At 39.1% G+C, this 17,210-nt stretch overlaps 2 protein-coding genes across 4 annotated transcripts; one reads left to right on the top strand and one right to left on the bottom strand.

Moving 5' to 3' along the window:
- Nucleotides 1-59: 59 nt before the first annotated feature.
- On the top strand, nt 60-7,949 carry tapbpl (TAP binding protein like). 2 transcript variants are annotated; one of them, XM_066683521.1, is made up of 9 exons: nt 60-863; nt 1,187-1,390; nt 1,937-2,215; nt 2,391-2,591; nt 3,600-3,770; nt 5,991-6,097; nt 6,265-6,493; nt 7,137-7,210; nt 7,810-7,949. In XM_066683521.1, the coding sequence occupies exons 1-8, from the start codon at nt 818-820 to the stop codon at nt 7,208-7,210; spliced, it is 1,311 nt and encodes a 436-aa protein (XP_066539618.1). In that variant the 5' UTR covers nt 60-817; the 3' UTR covers nt 7,810-7,949. The 2 variants fall into 2 exon arrangements, with proteins under 2 accessions (XP_066539618.1, XP_066539619.1); XM_066683522.1 differs by having other exon boundaries at nt 61-863; nt 3,603-3,770.
- An 84-nt stretch (nt 7,950-8,033) lies between these two features.
- vamp1b (vesicle associated membrane protein 1b) lies at nt 8,034-15,041 on the bottom strand. Of its 2 annotated transcripts, XM_066683523.1 has the most exons (5): nt 14,537-15,041; nt 13,519-13,666; nt 12,556-12,714; nt 10,377-10,428; nt 8,034-9,681 (listed from the first exon to the last, which is right to left on the bottom strand). In XM_066683523.1, coding segments are annotated over exons 1-5 (378 nt in total). In that variant the 5' UTR covers nt 14,539-15,041; the 3' UTR covers nt 8,034-9,664. The 2 variants fall into 2 exon arrangements, with proteins under 2 accessions (XP_066539620.1, XP_066539621.1); XM_066683524.1 differs by lacking the exons at nt 8,034-9,681; nt 10,377-10,428 and adding an exon at nt 11,241-12,188.
- Between the last annotated feature and the right edge of the window lie 2,169 nt (nt 15,042-17,210).

Raw genomic sequence — 17,210 nt, 5'->3', positions numbered from 1 at the left:
TTTTTTTTTTTTGGGGGGGGGGGTGTAAGGGTTTTTGGCCTCTCTAGAGTCTTGTGTAAGTTTTCTCTCTTTTCTGAGACGCCCATAATTTTAATAAAGTCAAAAATCATATGCACTGCTTTTGAAGAATAATTACAAAACTTCACAATAAAAAACTAAAGATCAGATCACATCAAATTTTCACAAACGTCTTCACAAGTGTCATCTGATCCTTTAAACAGATTCATCCAAAGTGTGGTGTTGATGATATGTTGTATTTTGGTCATAAGTGCAATATGCATAACAATAAAACTGGCTTCACTGAGAGTATATTCCACAAAATGTCATTTTATAAAAGGTATTTGACTGATTGATGCATTGTAACATAATAAATACACTATTACTCTCTTTAGCTTCACCACAAATAGTTTAATGTTTCAGTGGTCCCTATCTAAATCAACACACAACCAACGTGACGTCCTTCCGCCCCAGCCTCCTCCACACTGCAGGCTTTCAGTTAGTGACAGAGCTGCTTCACAGTTAAAGAGAATAAACACAGCAGAACGAGACATTTTACACAAACATTATTTAGCCAGCTGACTGTCTTTGAATAATCCCAGGCTTCCGGAAATTCACCTCAAGGCAGAATACTTTCATTTCAAATCAAAAGTGAAAGTAACACTACTGAGGATATGTACATAGCTCACTCGTCTCTGGGATCGAGTTCTCAGTTTAAACCCTCTTTATTTGAATGAACGGCTAATGCGAGCCTGTTAAGGGGTTAAATCCCGGCAGAATCAGCGCTGAGTTGTGTAGACTGAGACTGAGGTGGTGGAATATGCTGGATTTCCTGGTTTTCGTGTCTCTGCTTCCTGTAGCGCAGAGTGAGTATTAAATCCCACTTGAACTCTTTCACATTTTATATACACCGCTAAAAACAGACACACATGAGGATGTTCAGGGAAATGTCTTTTAACGATTTATGAGATGATAATGAATACTGCAGAAATCCAGATCACTGCCCCCTTCTGTCCAGAAACTAATATCTCTCTTCATCTTCATGTCCGAGGCTCTCTCTTCCTGCCACTCTTCTTTCACACGGTGCCCGTTCACTCTGATTATTTAAAGATGCGCACGAATTGTAAATAGTTCATTTGAATTAATATGTATTTTTATCCACTGCCCTTCCCCACTCACTCTCTCTCAGATCTACAGGGAGCTGATGTGGTGCTGTCCTGCTCCTTTATTGAGGAAGGTGGAGGTATGATGGGGGGGTCTCTTTTCACTCGCACTCCGGCTACTCTAGTCTTGAGGGACATTGTCTTGCCTTCTGACCCCTCACCAGAAACTATAACTCCATACAACCCACCAGAGGACCCTAAAGCTGATGACCTCATTTTTGAGGTCACAGGTAAGTGGAAATAGGTCATCAGTTTGTTTAATGAGATGAGTCTGGTTTAGTGTTTATGCTTCAAGATTGACATGCTTCAAAGCCATAAACAATATTAAAGACTACAAATCCTCAGCAGGGGGTGGCATGGTGGCGCAGCAGGTAGTGTCAGTCACACAGCTCCAGGGAACTGGAGTTTGGTGTGTTCTCCCCATTTCCACATGGGTTTCCTCCCATGGTCCAAAAAACACGCTGGTAGGTGGATTGGCTACTCAAAAGTGTCCATAGGTGTGAGTGAGTGTTTGTCACCCTGCAAAGGACTGGCTCTCCCTCCAGGGTGTGTTCCCGCATTGTGCCCAGTGATTCTGGGTAGACTCCGGACCCACAGTGACCCTGAACTGGATAAGCAGTTATAGACAATGAATGAATGAAATCCTCAGCAATTCTACATAGTTTGAAACCTAATTCTTCAATTTAGCTTTTCTCTGTATTTTATTATTTGCGATTTAACTTTGTTTCATTTCAGCAAACTATAGTTTCTCTGTGTTCATCTCTGTCTGTGGTCAGTGTCATCAGTGGAGATTCCAGAGGCAGAGTCTCTTCTCCATGCTGACTGTAATGATCAGGAGGTGACTTGTGAACTGAGTCAATATGTTCCTCGAGGCACAGATCCTGACGCCTTACCTGCTCATTTCATCGGCTCAGTTCAGATTGAAGGGGGCGGAGTTGGCCTCACTTTAGTGCTGCAGACCATCTCCAGTGAAAAAGCAGAATCCAGCAGTCCACCACTAACACAGAGCAAGCTTCAACTTCCTCTCAGCCAGTGGGGCACGCTGCTGACAGATGGTAACATTCATATACATTAAGCCTTAGTTTAATCTATCCATCTCTGTATTCTTATGCAGGACTAGGTACTGATATTGATGAAATGTACTTCATCCTGACAGTTTGTTATTCAGCATGTTCTCTGTGACTTCTCCATCCAGCTTTTTGTCTGTGTTCTTTTTTCTCTTCCCCATAGTTGTGTTTGTGGTATTCTCTCAATCACCATCCCTTGCAGTTCCTATAGGAAGTGACACACGTTTAGACTGTGGTTACAGGCGAAAGGATACTTCTGAAGAGCAGAACCTGGGACTTGAGTGGCGATGGCAGCACAGGGGAAATGGACGGAGAGTTTTGGAAATGAAATCCCCCATATTAGATACTGAGGGAGGGACCCAAGGTGAGGGACAGATTGTACTGAATTAGTTCTACAACAAAAAGAGACCATGTGAAGGGGTACACCAATCTGTCCAAAATATTTTTTTTACTTGCTACTAATGATTTCAAACCAAATTATGGGATAATATTTAAAGGCAATATGTTGTGGCTTATTTTTCCAACCAGTACTTTTATGTTGTTCCAGAATTCTCTTTATCTCTATCTGCAGAGCAGGAACTTACTGCAGATGTTGGACTGGCTGACAAAATGTAGTATGGATGTGTGTATATCAGGAAAATATATGCCATTAGTATTATCAGTCATTCTTTAGTCAGAACTAGCATTTTATGTATTTCTTCTTTTAGCTGTTGTAGCATATACAAACCCAAACATTTTCAAAAAGTGGGGACGTTGTGCAAAATATCAATAAAAACAAAATCAAATATATTGCTTTTTGAAAAACATTTGGGAAAAACCCATTTGACTTTGATGCCAGTAACATTTCCCAAATAATCTGGGACCCGTTTACCACTGTGTTGCATCACCTCTACTTTTAACACCACTCTGTAAGCGATTGGGAACTGAAGAGACCAGTTGCTGTAGCTGTGAAAATGAATTGTTGAATTGGGTGACAGGTCTGGATTAGGTTAACTCTCTAACTCTTTTACTAAGGAGCCATGCTGTTGTGAACCATGCAGAATGTGAATTTGTCTTGTCTTACTGACAATAGCAGCATATTGTCATCAAAATTTGCTGTTCATTATTTACAGTGCCTTCACAGATATGTAAGTCACCCATGCCTTGTGCACAAATGCAATCAACACTGAATTGTGCATTTCAACATTTGTAATAAGATCTTTAAATAATAATTCTGTATTTATTTGCATTTTGCCCAGCACCTGACTTTTTTTGGAAATGGGGAGTGTATCTTGCTGGTTGTGAATAGCAGTGCTTAGCAAATGAGCACTTTCCTTGATCACAGATACCTTACCAGTTTGTTTTCATAAAAATGGATGTGTATTTCTGTCAGCAGTGCATGTGGAGAGAGAAGAAGTGAGTGTAGACTCAAACCTTCTGATTATGGAGGGCAATGCATCTTTGACCATGAAGAAGTTAAACGTTTCGGATGAAGGCACATACATCTGCACTATTACCTCTGGAGTCTTTCAGACGCAGCAAATCATTCAGCTGCACATCATACGTGAGTCTTGTATCAGTCAAAATCTGTGTCAACTTGAGTTTAATGGAGCAATCTGTACTGACAATCATATTGACAATCATACTGACACCAAGCATTTAAAATCAGAACTATAATACAGTTTCAAAACAGTAGAGAGAGCTCGCTGCCTCCTCCTCCTCCTCCTCGTCCTCCCCAGACGTGAAGCTCGACCAGGTTGCCAGTTTGAGGAAAACTGAATGAACAAGCAGGAGACGAGTTTAAGAACTTTGGACTGTAATCGAATGTAAAGAAACGTAAAGAAGAATGTGCCATAATCAACATATTTTCATACAAAAGTCTTCATCATTTCACTAAAACATCTACTTATGCAAGAAAAAGACAAAAAAGTGAACAAGCGGCTGCCATTTCCCTGCATTTACAAGCCTATATTGTCCAAATCCACGTTAAATATTTAGAGTAGACAAAGTTAGTGTTACTTATCGATTTTCCTTCTCACCATAAATGATGTTTAGGAGGCAGAACTTTGCTTCTTATTCACAATTTTTGTAGTCAAACTGTTCATTCCAACTTGCGAGTCCTATTGGTGTTAATCAGCAGCTTCTTGAATTCACTGTTCCACCTGAAGAGCTGAAGCTAGTGCTATAGCTTTTGAAACTTTTTGAAGCAAATGTTATTCCACTTTATCCGTTTAAAATCACACAAACCAATTGTATGTGATGTCACTAAACATTTTACCTCCTTAAGTGAAAGGCAAAAATGAAAAGAGCTGCCATCATGTTCCCTGTATTTATAAGAATGTACTGTCTAAACCACATTAAAATTTTAGACAAGACAGGGCTGGTGTTATTTTCCCTTCAAACCTAAATGTGATTTTTTGAGGCCATTCTCCAGCTTCTTATTGAATACTCATTTCCACCTTAAACAGCTATGCAAAGCTAAAGCTAACATTAGGATTTATTAACAAAACTCGTTTTGACACACTTTTATTTCCCATTTTATCCATTTAAAACACAAAATCAAGTCACTAAAGATCAAGTCACTCAAGATACATCATGTCACTAAAACATATACCTAGTAGAGAAATGCTTATATTTGCTGTGTACTACTAAGCTTGATTTCTCTGTTCCACCTTAAATAGGTGAATAAGCAAGGCTTTTGAAACATAGTTCTTATTCCTTAATTTGTTTAACACACACACACACACACACACACCACGCCTCAATCTGCCTCAGTTTCTTTAAAACAAGCAATGGTATGTACACCTTTCAGTCGTTATTCACCTTCTTCAAATAAAACACACAAAACACAGTCCTAACACCTTTCAAACTTCACTATGCCTCACTTTCTTTATATAAAACACACAACCTATGGTGTTTACTCCTTTTACACAGGCGTCTGTACTTCTATATTTTTTCAGAAATAATTAGCTGTTACCTTTTCAGGAGTAAATTAGCCAGCTCTGGCTCTGTTCTGTAGCGTTGCTGCTTGGTATACTGCCTCCATTTTTTAAACACAGGGCCAATATTTCTTCTCATTTTACCCCATCTCTGGTCATGGAGATTTTTAAGGCAGTGGGGTTTTTTGCATCTGGTAAAATATAACATTAACTCTGTTCTCTTGGTCATTTCATGGCTGCAATACACTAGGTTTGAAGACCTGGCAGCGGTGGGTTTGGACTTTAAAATGATTGGACAGAGTAGGGGATCACAAGCAGGACCTTGGAGGGTGGGATCACAGGAGCTCCGCTCTGGACTGGGCACATCTCAAAGAGAATATACTGCTTCAGCAATGATATGAGTGGCAGCAATATTTTAGCTTTGACTATAAGCTGTTAAGGAAACAGATTAAGGAAACTTTAATTTGTTTAGACTTTAAGCTGTTTCCTTAATCTATGATCACACATCACACACCCTGGACATTTTATGCCTAAGTACAGTAAATATCTTACAGATTGCTCCTTTAAGTCTTGTGGTGAGGTGTGGGCATTGTTGTAGTAAGGCAAATGAACAAGATGCATAATGCATATTACTTGTAATAATTCCATTGTAAATGTGATTTATTATATAATTTGTTGGTTCAATAAAATGTTTTACAATAAAAAGAATTACAATGTTTAGAATATTGTCATTTTCAAAATGGGCCACTGCAGAAAATGTCTGGGAACCACTGGTTTACTGGTTGTTGTGTTTTGATCTATTATCACCTCTCTCACTCCTTCTCTGTCTCTTTTATTCCTCTCAGAGCCTCCTAGGGTTTTTGTCTCTGAAGAGAAAATAATATTTCAGGATTCTGAGTCACCCCAAAAATTGAGCTGTCATTCTGAGCGTTATTACCCCCTGGATGTGCACGTATGTGATTCAGGTCTTTTTTCAACCCAAGCAAAAATCAGATTAACTGGTCAGATAAACTCCTACACCCACACTGAAGTGTATATCTATCTCTGTGCCACAGAACGTATGACTAATTTGTAGTTGTGTACTTCAGAAATATGATTTTTGTATCTATGTTCCTGCAGGTGGAATGGACATCTCAGACTCCATCTGAGTCTGAGAGCATTTCTCTGACTGAGAAAGCCTCTTTGTCCAGCCACCGACAGCACAGTGACGGAACCTTCTCGCTCTCATCCTTCCTCTTCATCCATCCATCTGAACACCCCCCTGGGACCATTATCACCTGCAGGGTCTCACACTTTGCCCTGAAAACTCCGAGTGATGTCAGTGTGACAATAGAAGCACCTAAGCCAGGTTAGTGAAGGATGATGAACAAAGTGAATTATACATTTAGTTGCTGATTAGCATTTAAGCACTTTTCAAAGATCAAAGCTAAATGATCAATAAGACATTTTCTCCAGTGATTCATCTTAATGATATATAACAGAGATTTTACCACAGTGGCCTGGGTTTATCAGAGATTCTGGTACTGAACATATGTTAAATATGGCCGGCCCCATGAGGTTGCACTGATCTTGGGAGTAAATACTAGTTCACTCATGGACTACAAAACTAATTCATCTAATATGATTATTAGTATTAAAGAATCATTTTCATGAACACACTTTAGTACTGTTTCATAGAAAAAAAACATTGATCCTTTAAGGAATAGACTGTAAAATGAAGTGCCATATGAGCATGAGTCCCTGAAGCAGTATCATGTATGAGACATAACTTTGCCTCTATAGAATACTACAGAACACTTGAGAATATTACAGCCAAATATATATATATATATACTGCTGAAATAACACAAACATAATACAATGACAATCTAATTATTGTAGCTCACAATGACAGTGTATGTATATTTACCATAGTTTTTTTGGTAGATGTGACATATATGTGTTCAGGTTAGAATTAATACTGACTTGGTATTTTTATTTTATTTTATCAGCAAGTAACTACTACTGGGTAGTCGGGACAACACTGGTTTTATCCCTAGTGTTTTTGTACCAGGCTTTAAGATAAGTAAGTATACCATTTACAACGGATTTTGAAAAGTAAAAATGATTTGAAATGCATATTCATGAAAATTCACAAACAGTTGCTATGAGAAGTCCAGCCCTTTTTCCCCGTGCCTTGCTTAATCCACACATTTAACTCTTATAAGGTTGTTGAAGCTGGAATATGGAGGTGTTTTATTTTCTGAGCTGCTTCTGCAGCTACACACTGCATCTTTCTCAATTAAACTTCTTTTTATTTGATGTTAACCCTCTCTCTGAAACATTTACTCAACAAATTGAGAGATTCTAATTCAAATATCATAAAAACTACTCAGAAATATTATAATAGGGTAAAAACAACAGTTTCCTTTAACCAGTTTGTTGTGCATACCACTATACACATTTATTTGTTTTATCTCCCTTCTAAGAAAACTAACATGAAAGAAAACTAGCATTTAAACTTGATTAATCATGATTAATCACAGAACGTCAATAAAATTATTACATTTTACATCAGTTTACAATGCTAAAATAAACTTGAACATGATAACTTCAATAAATTTAATTTGATCAGGTTAATGATGCATTTCTCTAATTAGTTTTTGGTATGTGGTATATCAACAGGTACTGAAGACCATGACTGGAAAAACTGAAAACAAAAGATGTATATATTTATTAGTTTTGGGTTTTTTGTTTGTGGCAATATGTGTAGATTTACTTCATGAGCTGAGCTGAGCTAAACTAAATCTATGTTTAATTGCTGTAAATATACTACTTTTTCATTGATTTATTTTTTTACATATTTTTCCACTGTCATCTTTTCATTTTCACATAAAAACAGTAGAATGTAGAGTTTGTAGATTTCTTTATTGGCATCAGCAAAAGTGTTAGGGCAAATGAGCATGCATCTGAATTCCCCTCTGCTTTCATTAAATGGCTTTAAGTAAGTTGTTTACCAAATGGTCTCTGTAACATCATTCACTAATGGCATTTACATTTAGCATTGTGTCAATCATCCTCTTGGAATTAATCAATGCAATGGAAAATGGGAGTCCTTGCAAAATCCAGCAGCTTTACTGAATAGAAAAATAATAAAGTTTGTGTCTATGAAGAAATTGGATTTAAAATAGCATATTACATGGCATTTCAAATATATATTATTTCTTTTCATTGATACATTTGATCATCATTAAGCAGGTACATGTATATTTTGACAGGTTCACACATGTCACAGACGAGTATTCATAGAGGCTGTGTCATTTCTCTATCAGAGCTGTACATTAGGCAGTAGTTTAGTAAATGAACATTACAGAATAAGACTCTAGTGTTTCTTTCATGCAAATCATTAGACACAAAGGAATTTCTAATGCCTAAGTCTGTGTGTGTGTGTGTGTGTGTGTGTGTGTGTATGTGTGTGTGTACACGCCTCTCTGTACATAATTTCACTATCTAACAATATTTAATTTAACAATCTTAAGAGTGACATACAATATGAGCAGTCTCTGTATCCATGTGTGTGTGTGTATGCTCATTGGGCTGTATGAATGTAACTGCATGCACATTGGTGCATGAAAATGTCTGCATATATATTAATTCTTTTTCCTTTTTTCTGAACCAATAATTTTAAAAAATTCCTTGACTTTCCATTCCACAACACTGTGCCACTGTCTCAGTCTCTTTCAATGTATTTTTATTTTCTTTTAATGAAGGCATGACTTCATGCTGAAGCTCAACACGTAATCAGGGATGGCTGTAAAAGACTAATATCTAAATATGAACAGAAGTTTCTATCTGCAAAGACTGAGGTCACAATCACACACAGAATAAATGAAGGTTAATGTTCGTCCAGATGATATTTTTACAGCAGAAAACAGAAGCTTACGGCTGTGGCATGCTGATGGTAGGAATGAGCAGGTTCTGGTGTTGGTATCAGTTTAAAAACTGATTGCTGAAGGCTTTGGAAGGTCACATGAGGATGTTGCGGCACTGTAGAAAGTGAAAGGATCTTATTGTCCCTGCTTTCAGTTTTCTAATGTCAGGGTTTTTTTTTTCTTTTTTTAATACAATTGTACCCATTATTCTGTCACTTTATTCAAACATCATTTTCTCCACCCTTTTCAAGCCTCCTTTACCCCCTCCCTCTCTGTCTCACTCTATATCTCCTTATCCCATATATGCTTTACAATATGTGGGGCGTGTGTGTGTGTGTGCGCGCGCAAAGTGCTGCAGGAAGGAGTAAGAGAGAGTCAGTGTGAAAGAACCAGTAAAAAGCTTGGCTAGCGAGACAGAATGTTTAGCTTATATGAATCTGCTGATCTTCTGACTACGGTCACACTGGAGATCCAGATGGCCCGAGAGTGACGAGAGAAGGAAGAAGGGGGACAGGAAAAGGCATGGAATTATATATGAGTTGTCTTTTTTGTTTCAGTTTCTTCCGCCTCATTTGATTTTTTTTCTCCTCCCTGTAAGCTGGCTCAGCTCACGAGAAGAAATACACTGTACAGGAAAGAGGGACATACCAAGAAAGAAAGAAAGAAGGGGTGCATTTTTAAAGAGATTAAAGAGAAAGGGACATAAAGGTAAAAAGAGGTAGTCACATCACAGATCTTTACAGTAAATGCTAATATCCTATACTCCTGTTACAGTTAATGTGTTAGAGTGTGGATTTCTCTCAGAGTAGCTTTGGGCAGCGTATATCTGCAAAAGATGAATAATTTACAGTAATCAAAGTGATGAATTATTGAGCTTGTGTTGAGGTGGTCCAGTCTGGGCTTTAACCATGCACACTCTAAAGCCACAACAAGGGGACTGCTCCACAACGTCAAAGCAAGTTCCTGAGAATTCCACACAATTCACTAACAATTACAAAGACACAGTTCTCTTAGTCCACTCCAGGTTCATAGTACTACTCTCTTGCTATGTTGGGTAAAGTCTACAGTGTTAAAAACTGAACAGGAACAAGTTTGGGAACAGTTACCTGTGCCTGCTAGTAATATCACTGCAGTAGATGTGAAGTTGTATAAAATAAGAATGGGTTTCCTGTTTTGCCCATATACTGAATTAGTAGTGATATTATTAGTGGTGTTTTACTAATATTTGTTAAACCTGAATCAATCACTTTGTGCATGCATAACCACACAAATGAAGGCAATTACACATAGGAAAGTTTGGGAAATTAGAATGAAACTCACAGAAGATTATTCCGACCACAATAACTCCAATAATTCCCATCATAATCATCATCTAGGGAGAAATAAAGAAATATGAAACATTGATAACACCAGTATTGATTAATAAAAATAATACTGAGCTTCCTCACTGTGTGAATATAGGCTTGAAGTTACACAGCATCTTTAAACAGAGGACAAACTCTGTTCAAGCACAGCATCTAATAAAGCTATTCTGTATTTTTGTGTGTGTTTCTCTTTGAGACTTTTTTCTACACTGTTTTCTACATTCATAGGCACTACAGGCAGGTAGAGAGAGGTTACATTAAGCAAACTCACTGCAGAGTCTACAGCTTATTAAACACGGAGCTGGATTTTTGGATTGCGGATCGGCTCTCTGGAAAATAATCCTGTTTTGCATTCAATCTACACAACACCTTACGTATATTCATCACAAAAGCAAGGCTTGAGCCAGAAAATTCATACTCAAAATGTTCAATCAAGAGAAATGTCCTGGAAGTGCACAGCTAGTGGCAGAGGAGGACAGCTAGAGAGATTAATAGAGAGATGGGATGAAGGGAAACGGAAAGCTTCTGATTCATGTAGATACAGTTTCAGAGAGCATGGGGTAGTGCCTTAAAGCTCAATGATATATGTACACCTTTAGAAAACAGTTAAACCACTCCACTACTAATACATTGAAAATTCTAAGATGTTGTATTGAAGCTTTTTCATTATTCAGATAAAACAGGCTCTTTCTTGGAACAGTAGGCCTTCACACTTAATTTTACGTCTTAAAAAGAAATGTAGCTATGGCCCAATAAAATAAGGCAGTGTTATTTCTCCTGACCCATAAAATATCAACAATACATTTATCCCTGCCCACAGTGATGTAAGCTTCTATGGAAGCCCTAAAAGGCCATGATTTCCCTGAGATTACTTGTTCATTATCAACTCATAACAAACATTGTTTTACTGAGATAATGAATTAATGTCATATTATTACTGATATTATTGTTACATTAATTGTGGCACATCTTCTTTGCAAATGGCTTTATCTAACTGCCTTGCGGGATCAAGGATGTGCACAGTATCATTCCATTTACCCTATTTGGCTGAGCTGCTGAGATGCCCCTCTGTCCCTGTGTGAATTTGTAAATACAAGCAACCCATAGTTGTTTACTTTAGACCAAATTATCATCAGCCATATCATCCAAATTTTTATTACAGGTAGTTCACCACAAGACAGATGTGGAGTAACATAAAAGACGTATAATGGTGATGCACTGTAGCATCCAAACTTGTTTGGGTCGTATTGTAGTGTGGCCACTTTGCAAATAGCACATTGCATATATGAATACGTCTTGATGTGATACTGAAATAATTTGTTATCTCTGTACTGCAACAATTATTCTTGTTACAAAGTTATCATGTTTAAACCTGTGGAAAGAACCTGTGGGACTTTTGCTGGAAAATGTAATAATTGGTAGTTTATTTATTTAGGGGTATAAGCCCTGTCTGCAAGGTCTCTGTTACTGGATAGGCAGGGGAAAACATGAACTGGATTATCTGTGTAGGAGCAGTTATTTAGCCCTGCATGTCCAGGAGCATAGCTTAGTGAGGAACTTATAATCTGTCTAATTCAGTAGACAGTATCTGTTAGAACATTAGATGAACATTTGATCTAGTAAATTGTGAGTATAAATATAACGAATCATTCTCTGTAAAGATTTCCATGACTGGATCTGCTCTCTTTCACATCGTGCCCCACGTCCTCCTCCCTGTAAGAGATTTTCAGTTTGTCACTGCATCGTGTTCGTTGCTGCATCCTGAGCTCTGAGAACACAGCAGTATAGAGTTGCACTTTTCATTTCCCAATACATCACAAATCATCCTCATCGCAGCAAAAACTTTTCCTACTTGAAAATATCAACCTCCTTTTAAAATGTGAGAATGTTTCTTATGAATGGACAAACAATATCAAAAACTACTTCAGAAAATAAACATTTTACAACAACTTACGCTGAAAATTGATTCTTAATTCATTTATTTAATTGCTCCCAATTTCTTTCCATCTCACTCTTGAACACTTCACCTCCCCACATTCTTCACTTAAACCAAATTGTTTGCAACTCATGACTGAGAGTGTGAATATAATGAATGGGCTTCTGTAAAAGCTGATTGTCTGGTGAGCGTCTCTCACCTTGCAGTTTTTCCACCAGTATTTGTTCTTCAGTTTGGCAGCACAGCTTTCAAACTGTGAGGCTCCAGCCTGCAGTGCATCAGCCCTGTCGTCCAGCTCCGAGAGTTTCTGGTCTCTCTCCAAGACTTTATCCACATTCACGCGCATGATATCCACAACCTGCACAGGACGGCAGAAATGAGAGTCACATATCTGAGGAGTGCAGCACTTATTATATACAGAGTACAATAAATTTGTGTTCTGTTGTAATGCACTGTAAAACAAAAACATGACAAATATTGCAGTGCTCAGCTGAGCTTCATTGAATTTTGTGCTATAGAAATGTTGGATAATAATCTTTTTTATTATTATGTCTCTGCACTTCAGCACATTAAAATAAAAAATTACTTGACTGGTGACTGTTTTAATTCAAATGTATATAATAGCTATATTGGCTTAAACATCACTATTGGATTTGCATACTGTTAGTGACTATATAGTTGTTCCAGATTGAAAACATTTACTGCTCTAGATTGCCAAGTCAGCAATCTGAAATGGATCCAATTAAGCAATTTCACTTAGTCCTGACTGTATCAAGCCAGCTTTTAAACAAGCAGAGACTGAAATTGCTGCATTCCCAAGATCTGGTTATCTTTATTGGGCACAGACTTCATCCAGTGTACTGATGTTTTCAACCAACCTTGCCAATTTTATTTGGGTAAGACAATACTTATTTGTCTTCTAAATTTGACGGATGCTTGCCCACAAAACTAAAACAACAACAACAAAAAAGGCAATGTACTGAAGGTCTATAAATTACAGACATAAAAGTAGCTCATTTTGGACAGAAGGCCTAACTGTAGCTCTACTGCAGATGTTCTGGATCAAACTGGATGGCACAACAGCAACTTACAGTAATTTTTTGCTCCAGTTGAGTCTCTATTTATATTCTCATATTAATACTTATTGATTATACACGCTCACCTCTTCCACTTGTGCCTGTGTCTGCTGTAGTCTGCGGTTGCTGCTGGTGTTTGGGGGAGCTGCTGGAGGTCCTCCAGCCGGGCCCCCCTCACCTCCAGGAGCCCCTGGGGCCCCTGCAGGAGCTGCTGCATCTGGAGCTGGAGCAGACCTGAATAGGGACAGAGGAGAATGGTGGGTTGTACCACAGAGCAAAGGTTTGTGAAGTTTCTGTTAGGTAGACACACTGCTTGGATCATAGACGGCTATGACTAATGAGAACTCTAAAACATAGCCACCAGTGACGCCGAGTCCACTACTGCATTACATTCTCACTGGAGTGCGTAAGGTTCTGATGTAATACTGCCACAAAAAAAGCCTTTATTTCCATCCATTGCAGTGCATCAGATCCTTACCCTGTTTAAAGAACATGAATGGCTTCATTCCAAAATGACATTACAGGCCTCTTTGAAGAGTTTTCTATTTTTTCCCCTTTATCTTGATTGCACCACACTTTTCCCCCATTATGGCAGCTGTTACTATTTTCTCCTCTCTTTATATAAAAGATGGTTACAAATGGATATAGAGTACAGCATTTTGAGTAAAACTCTTCAAATACTTAAGGTATAGAAAAACTCTTCATATACTGAAATGAAGGTTACTATTTTCTCTTGGTCATATATATATATAGAACACAACATTCATGACTAAGAGGATAAATCAGCTCTGGTAACAGCAGCTCTGGTAACATATATATGTTACCAGAGCTGCTTTATTCTCTTAGTCATGAATGTTTTGTTTAGCGTCTCGCAGAAATACGACACTCTCAGTGGACCAGGGTCTGCCCACAAGTCAATAAATGCGTAACACATACTTCACACACACACACACACAAAAAATCAGCTCTAATAAAAACTAGTCTGAAACTTACTAAAACACACACACGCGCGAGGGTGAGGATGAGTCAATTGTGAGAAGCAAAACAACAAGGACCCAGCTTCTTTCTTAGGGCTGGGACGAAAAAATCCGCATTGGTACTCACATGGTGTGCGCAGCAGTTTCCGAGGGGCTGCCTCAGTGGAGAAATGGAGAGAGAGAGAGAGAGAGAGAGAGAGAGAGAGAGAGAGAGAGAGAGAGAGAGAGAGAGAGTACCAAAGTGAAGAAGAGAAGAGGTGAAGTGGTAGTAGACGAGGAGAAAGGCTGTGTAGAGTTGTGAGAAGCAGGACACTCAGTGGTGCTGGAGACTGCAGCAGTGGCGCATTAGGAAGGCGAGAATAGCCTCCTCAAAAAAACGCACACACGGGCGCGTGCGGTGTCGGGCCACAGTTCTGTCCGGTTCAGTCCACCCACCTCGGCTTCTTTAAGAAGGAAAAAAGCAACAGCACAGCAGATACGAGTCCAGTAATATACAAACACAACTTCTCTCTGTAACCTGTCAGTGTCCCGACTAAACGGTTACTGCCAACACTCTCCTCTGTGCGCATGCGTAACAGTGGAGGGGGCGTGGGGGTTCTGGAGCAGCGCAGCAGTTTAGTGTGTGTGTTCGTTCTATAGGCTACTGCAATAATGCGTCGCAGCAGTTGACGGTGCGCTGCTGGCAGACCCCCACCCCACCGACCCAAGCACGCTCTCTCTCTCTCTCTCTCTCTCTCTCTCTCTCTCTCTCTCTCTGCGGTACCCGGCTGAGCAGGACCCGAAGATTGTTGACTTTGCTGTTTTTCTGTCTGGCACACACAGTCATACTCACACACTCAAGTTGATTTAAATGTACTGGGGGCTTACACTGCATGTATTTTATGTAGATCTAACCTTACATTATCCGAGTTTAAATACTATACAATCTTATCCTACTACAAGCTTAACATGTCTCTTAATAGGTAAAGATTTACGTTTGGAGACTAGCGTATGGTCCCCGCAAGGAAGCTAAGTCCCCACAGTGCATGTAAACAGGTTTTGAACCCCATAACGGTATTCCAAGCATCTGTTCTATGCACCCTTTTCGAGCCGGAGCCGGGTTCTCCTGCTACTTGTTTAGCTTTAAAAGGTTTTCTCACATGGTTAGTCTGTAGAGCCTCAGCTCATTACACTCAATCACAGATTTGCCTTTACTGCATCTTAAAGCTGTAGTAGATTACTCTAGCCTGTACAGGTAAAAGAACGGTAAACACTCCATTCAACCAATTCATTCAGCCCAAATGAAATCACTGGATGGGTTACCTGTCTTTTCCACAACCACCCCCAACCCCTCCACCCACCCACCGCTCCCACCCCCCGCACGCGTGCACACATCGTCAAATGTCAACGGGGTAATGGTTGCGATCACGTCTTTTCGTTGGGAAAATTAAGAACTAGCCGTCTAGAACATTTCATTGTACAAATGAATCAGGAACCTAATTCGACACTCTCATCTTACATTGAAGAGTTTTTTTCCTCATCACCTCATGTAGAAATCACCAGTAACCAGTTATTTTGTCTCTATAGTGACTGAACAATTGACTGTGTTCATAAACAAATAAATTTAGTCGCCCCCACAAATATTTTCAATAGATACCAGCTTTAGACATATATACATTTATATACACATTTTTCACTATTCAGATAATATACAGTTGCAGGAGATCCAGAATAAAGAGTATTGTGGAGTTTATGATAGCCATAGCTGCTCTCTCTACACAGCTGAAATGAATCAGTGCAGTTTTCATTTTACACTTCACCACATAGTGAGCAATGTAGGAAAAATGTAGGGGGGCATTTAGAATACACCTCACATTGTGTGTTAGAGAATATTTGTATGTGCCCTCCCGGAACCCATGAACTGAAGGCTCTGCAGCTCGGGAAAAAAGGCCTTGGGAGTCTGGGAGGTGTCATGGGAATTATTCCACAATCTTGAAATTGCCCCCGAATAAATTATATAAATAAATACAGACATGTACAGGACACAACCTAACGCTGATTGGACTGTGATACTCAGAGGTGGGACATACTGTCTGATGAAGCTTGGTAAATAGAGAACTGTGGTTTAATTCTGTGGTAGAATTCTCTTTCCCCTCTGGCATTGCGCTGCCCAATTGCCCCAATGAACAAACTGCCCATGACACACACAGACACTTGTAGACTAAGGGCAGTGAACACACACCTGGAGCAGTTGAGAGCAGGTACCTTGGGTTAGAAGCCTTGCTCAAGGACACCTCAGACGTGGACTGAGGGAGGACGAGAGAGCTCTCTACCACCCAGCCCAGTTTTCCTGAATGAAACAGCAAACTTCCAGTCTCAAGTCTGTTTCTATAACCATTAGGCCACAGCTGCTTACATATGCAGAGTCTCACACCTGGAGGTACAGTGGGCTGCAGGTGCTACGGCTAAACAAAAAAGGATGGAGATCAAGCTTCCAATGAAAAGGACAAGTATCGGTGTAAATCTAGGCATATAATTACTTGTGAATGAGAATGTAAGATGTAGGATGGTCTTTAAATGGCAAGATATTGCAGACCTCAAGGAGAAGGTATGATGACAAGATTGCTACTGGTTGCCTCACATGTAAAAATGTGCTAAGATTTTGAGGACTAGATGACAGCAATTTCTAATAAAAATCTAACAGACCATTGAAACCAACATGGAGGGAGGGGTGCTTTCCTACCCTGCTCCAAAAAAAAGTAACATGGTACAATTTCTGCAGTGCGGAGTCCATTGCATCAATGGCTGTCTTTTCCCTTTTA

This window comes from Hoplias malabaricus, chromosome 10 (genome assembly GCF_029633855.1).
Source record: "Hoplias malabaricus isolate fHopMal1 chromosome 10, fHopMal1.hap1, whole genome shotgun sequence".
NCBI lineage: Eukaryota > Metazoa > Chordata > Actinopteri > Characiformes > Erythrinidae > Hoplias > Hoplias malabaricus.
This window is presented reverse-complemented; position numbering and strand designations above follow the sequence as displayed.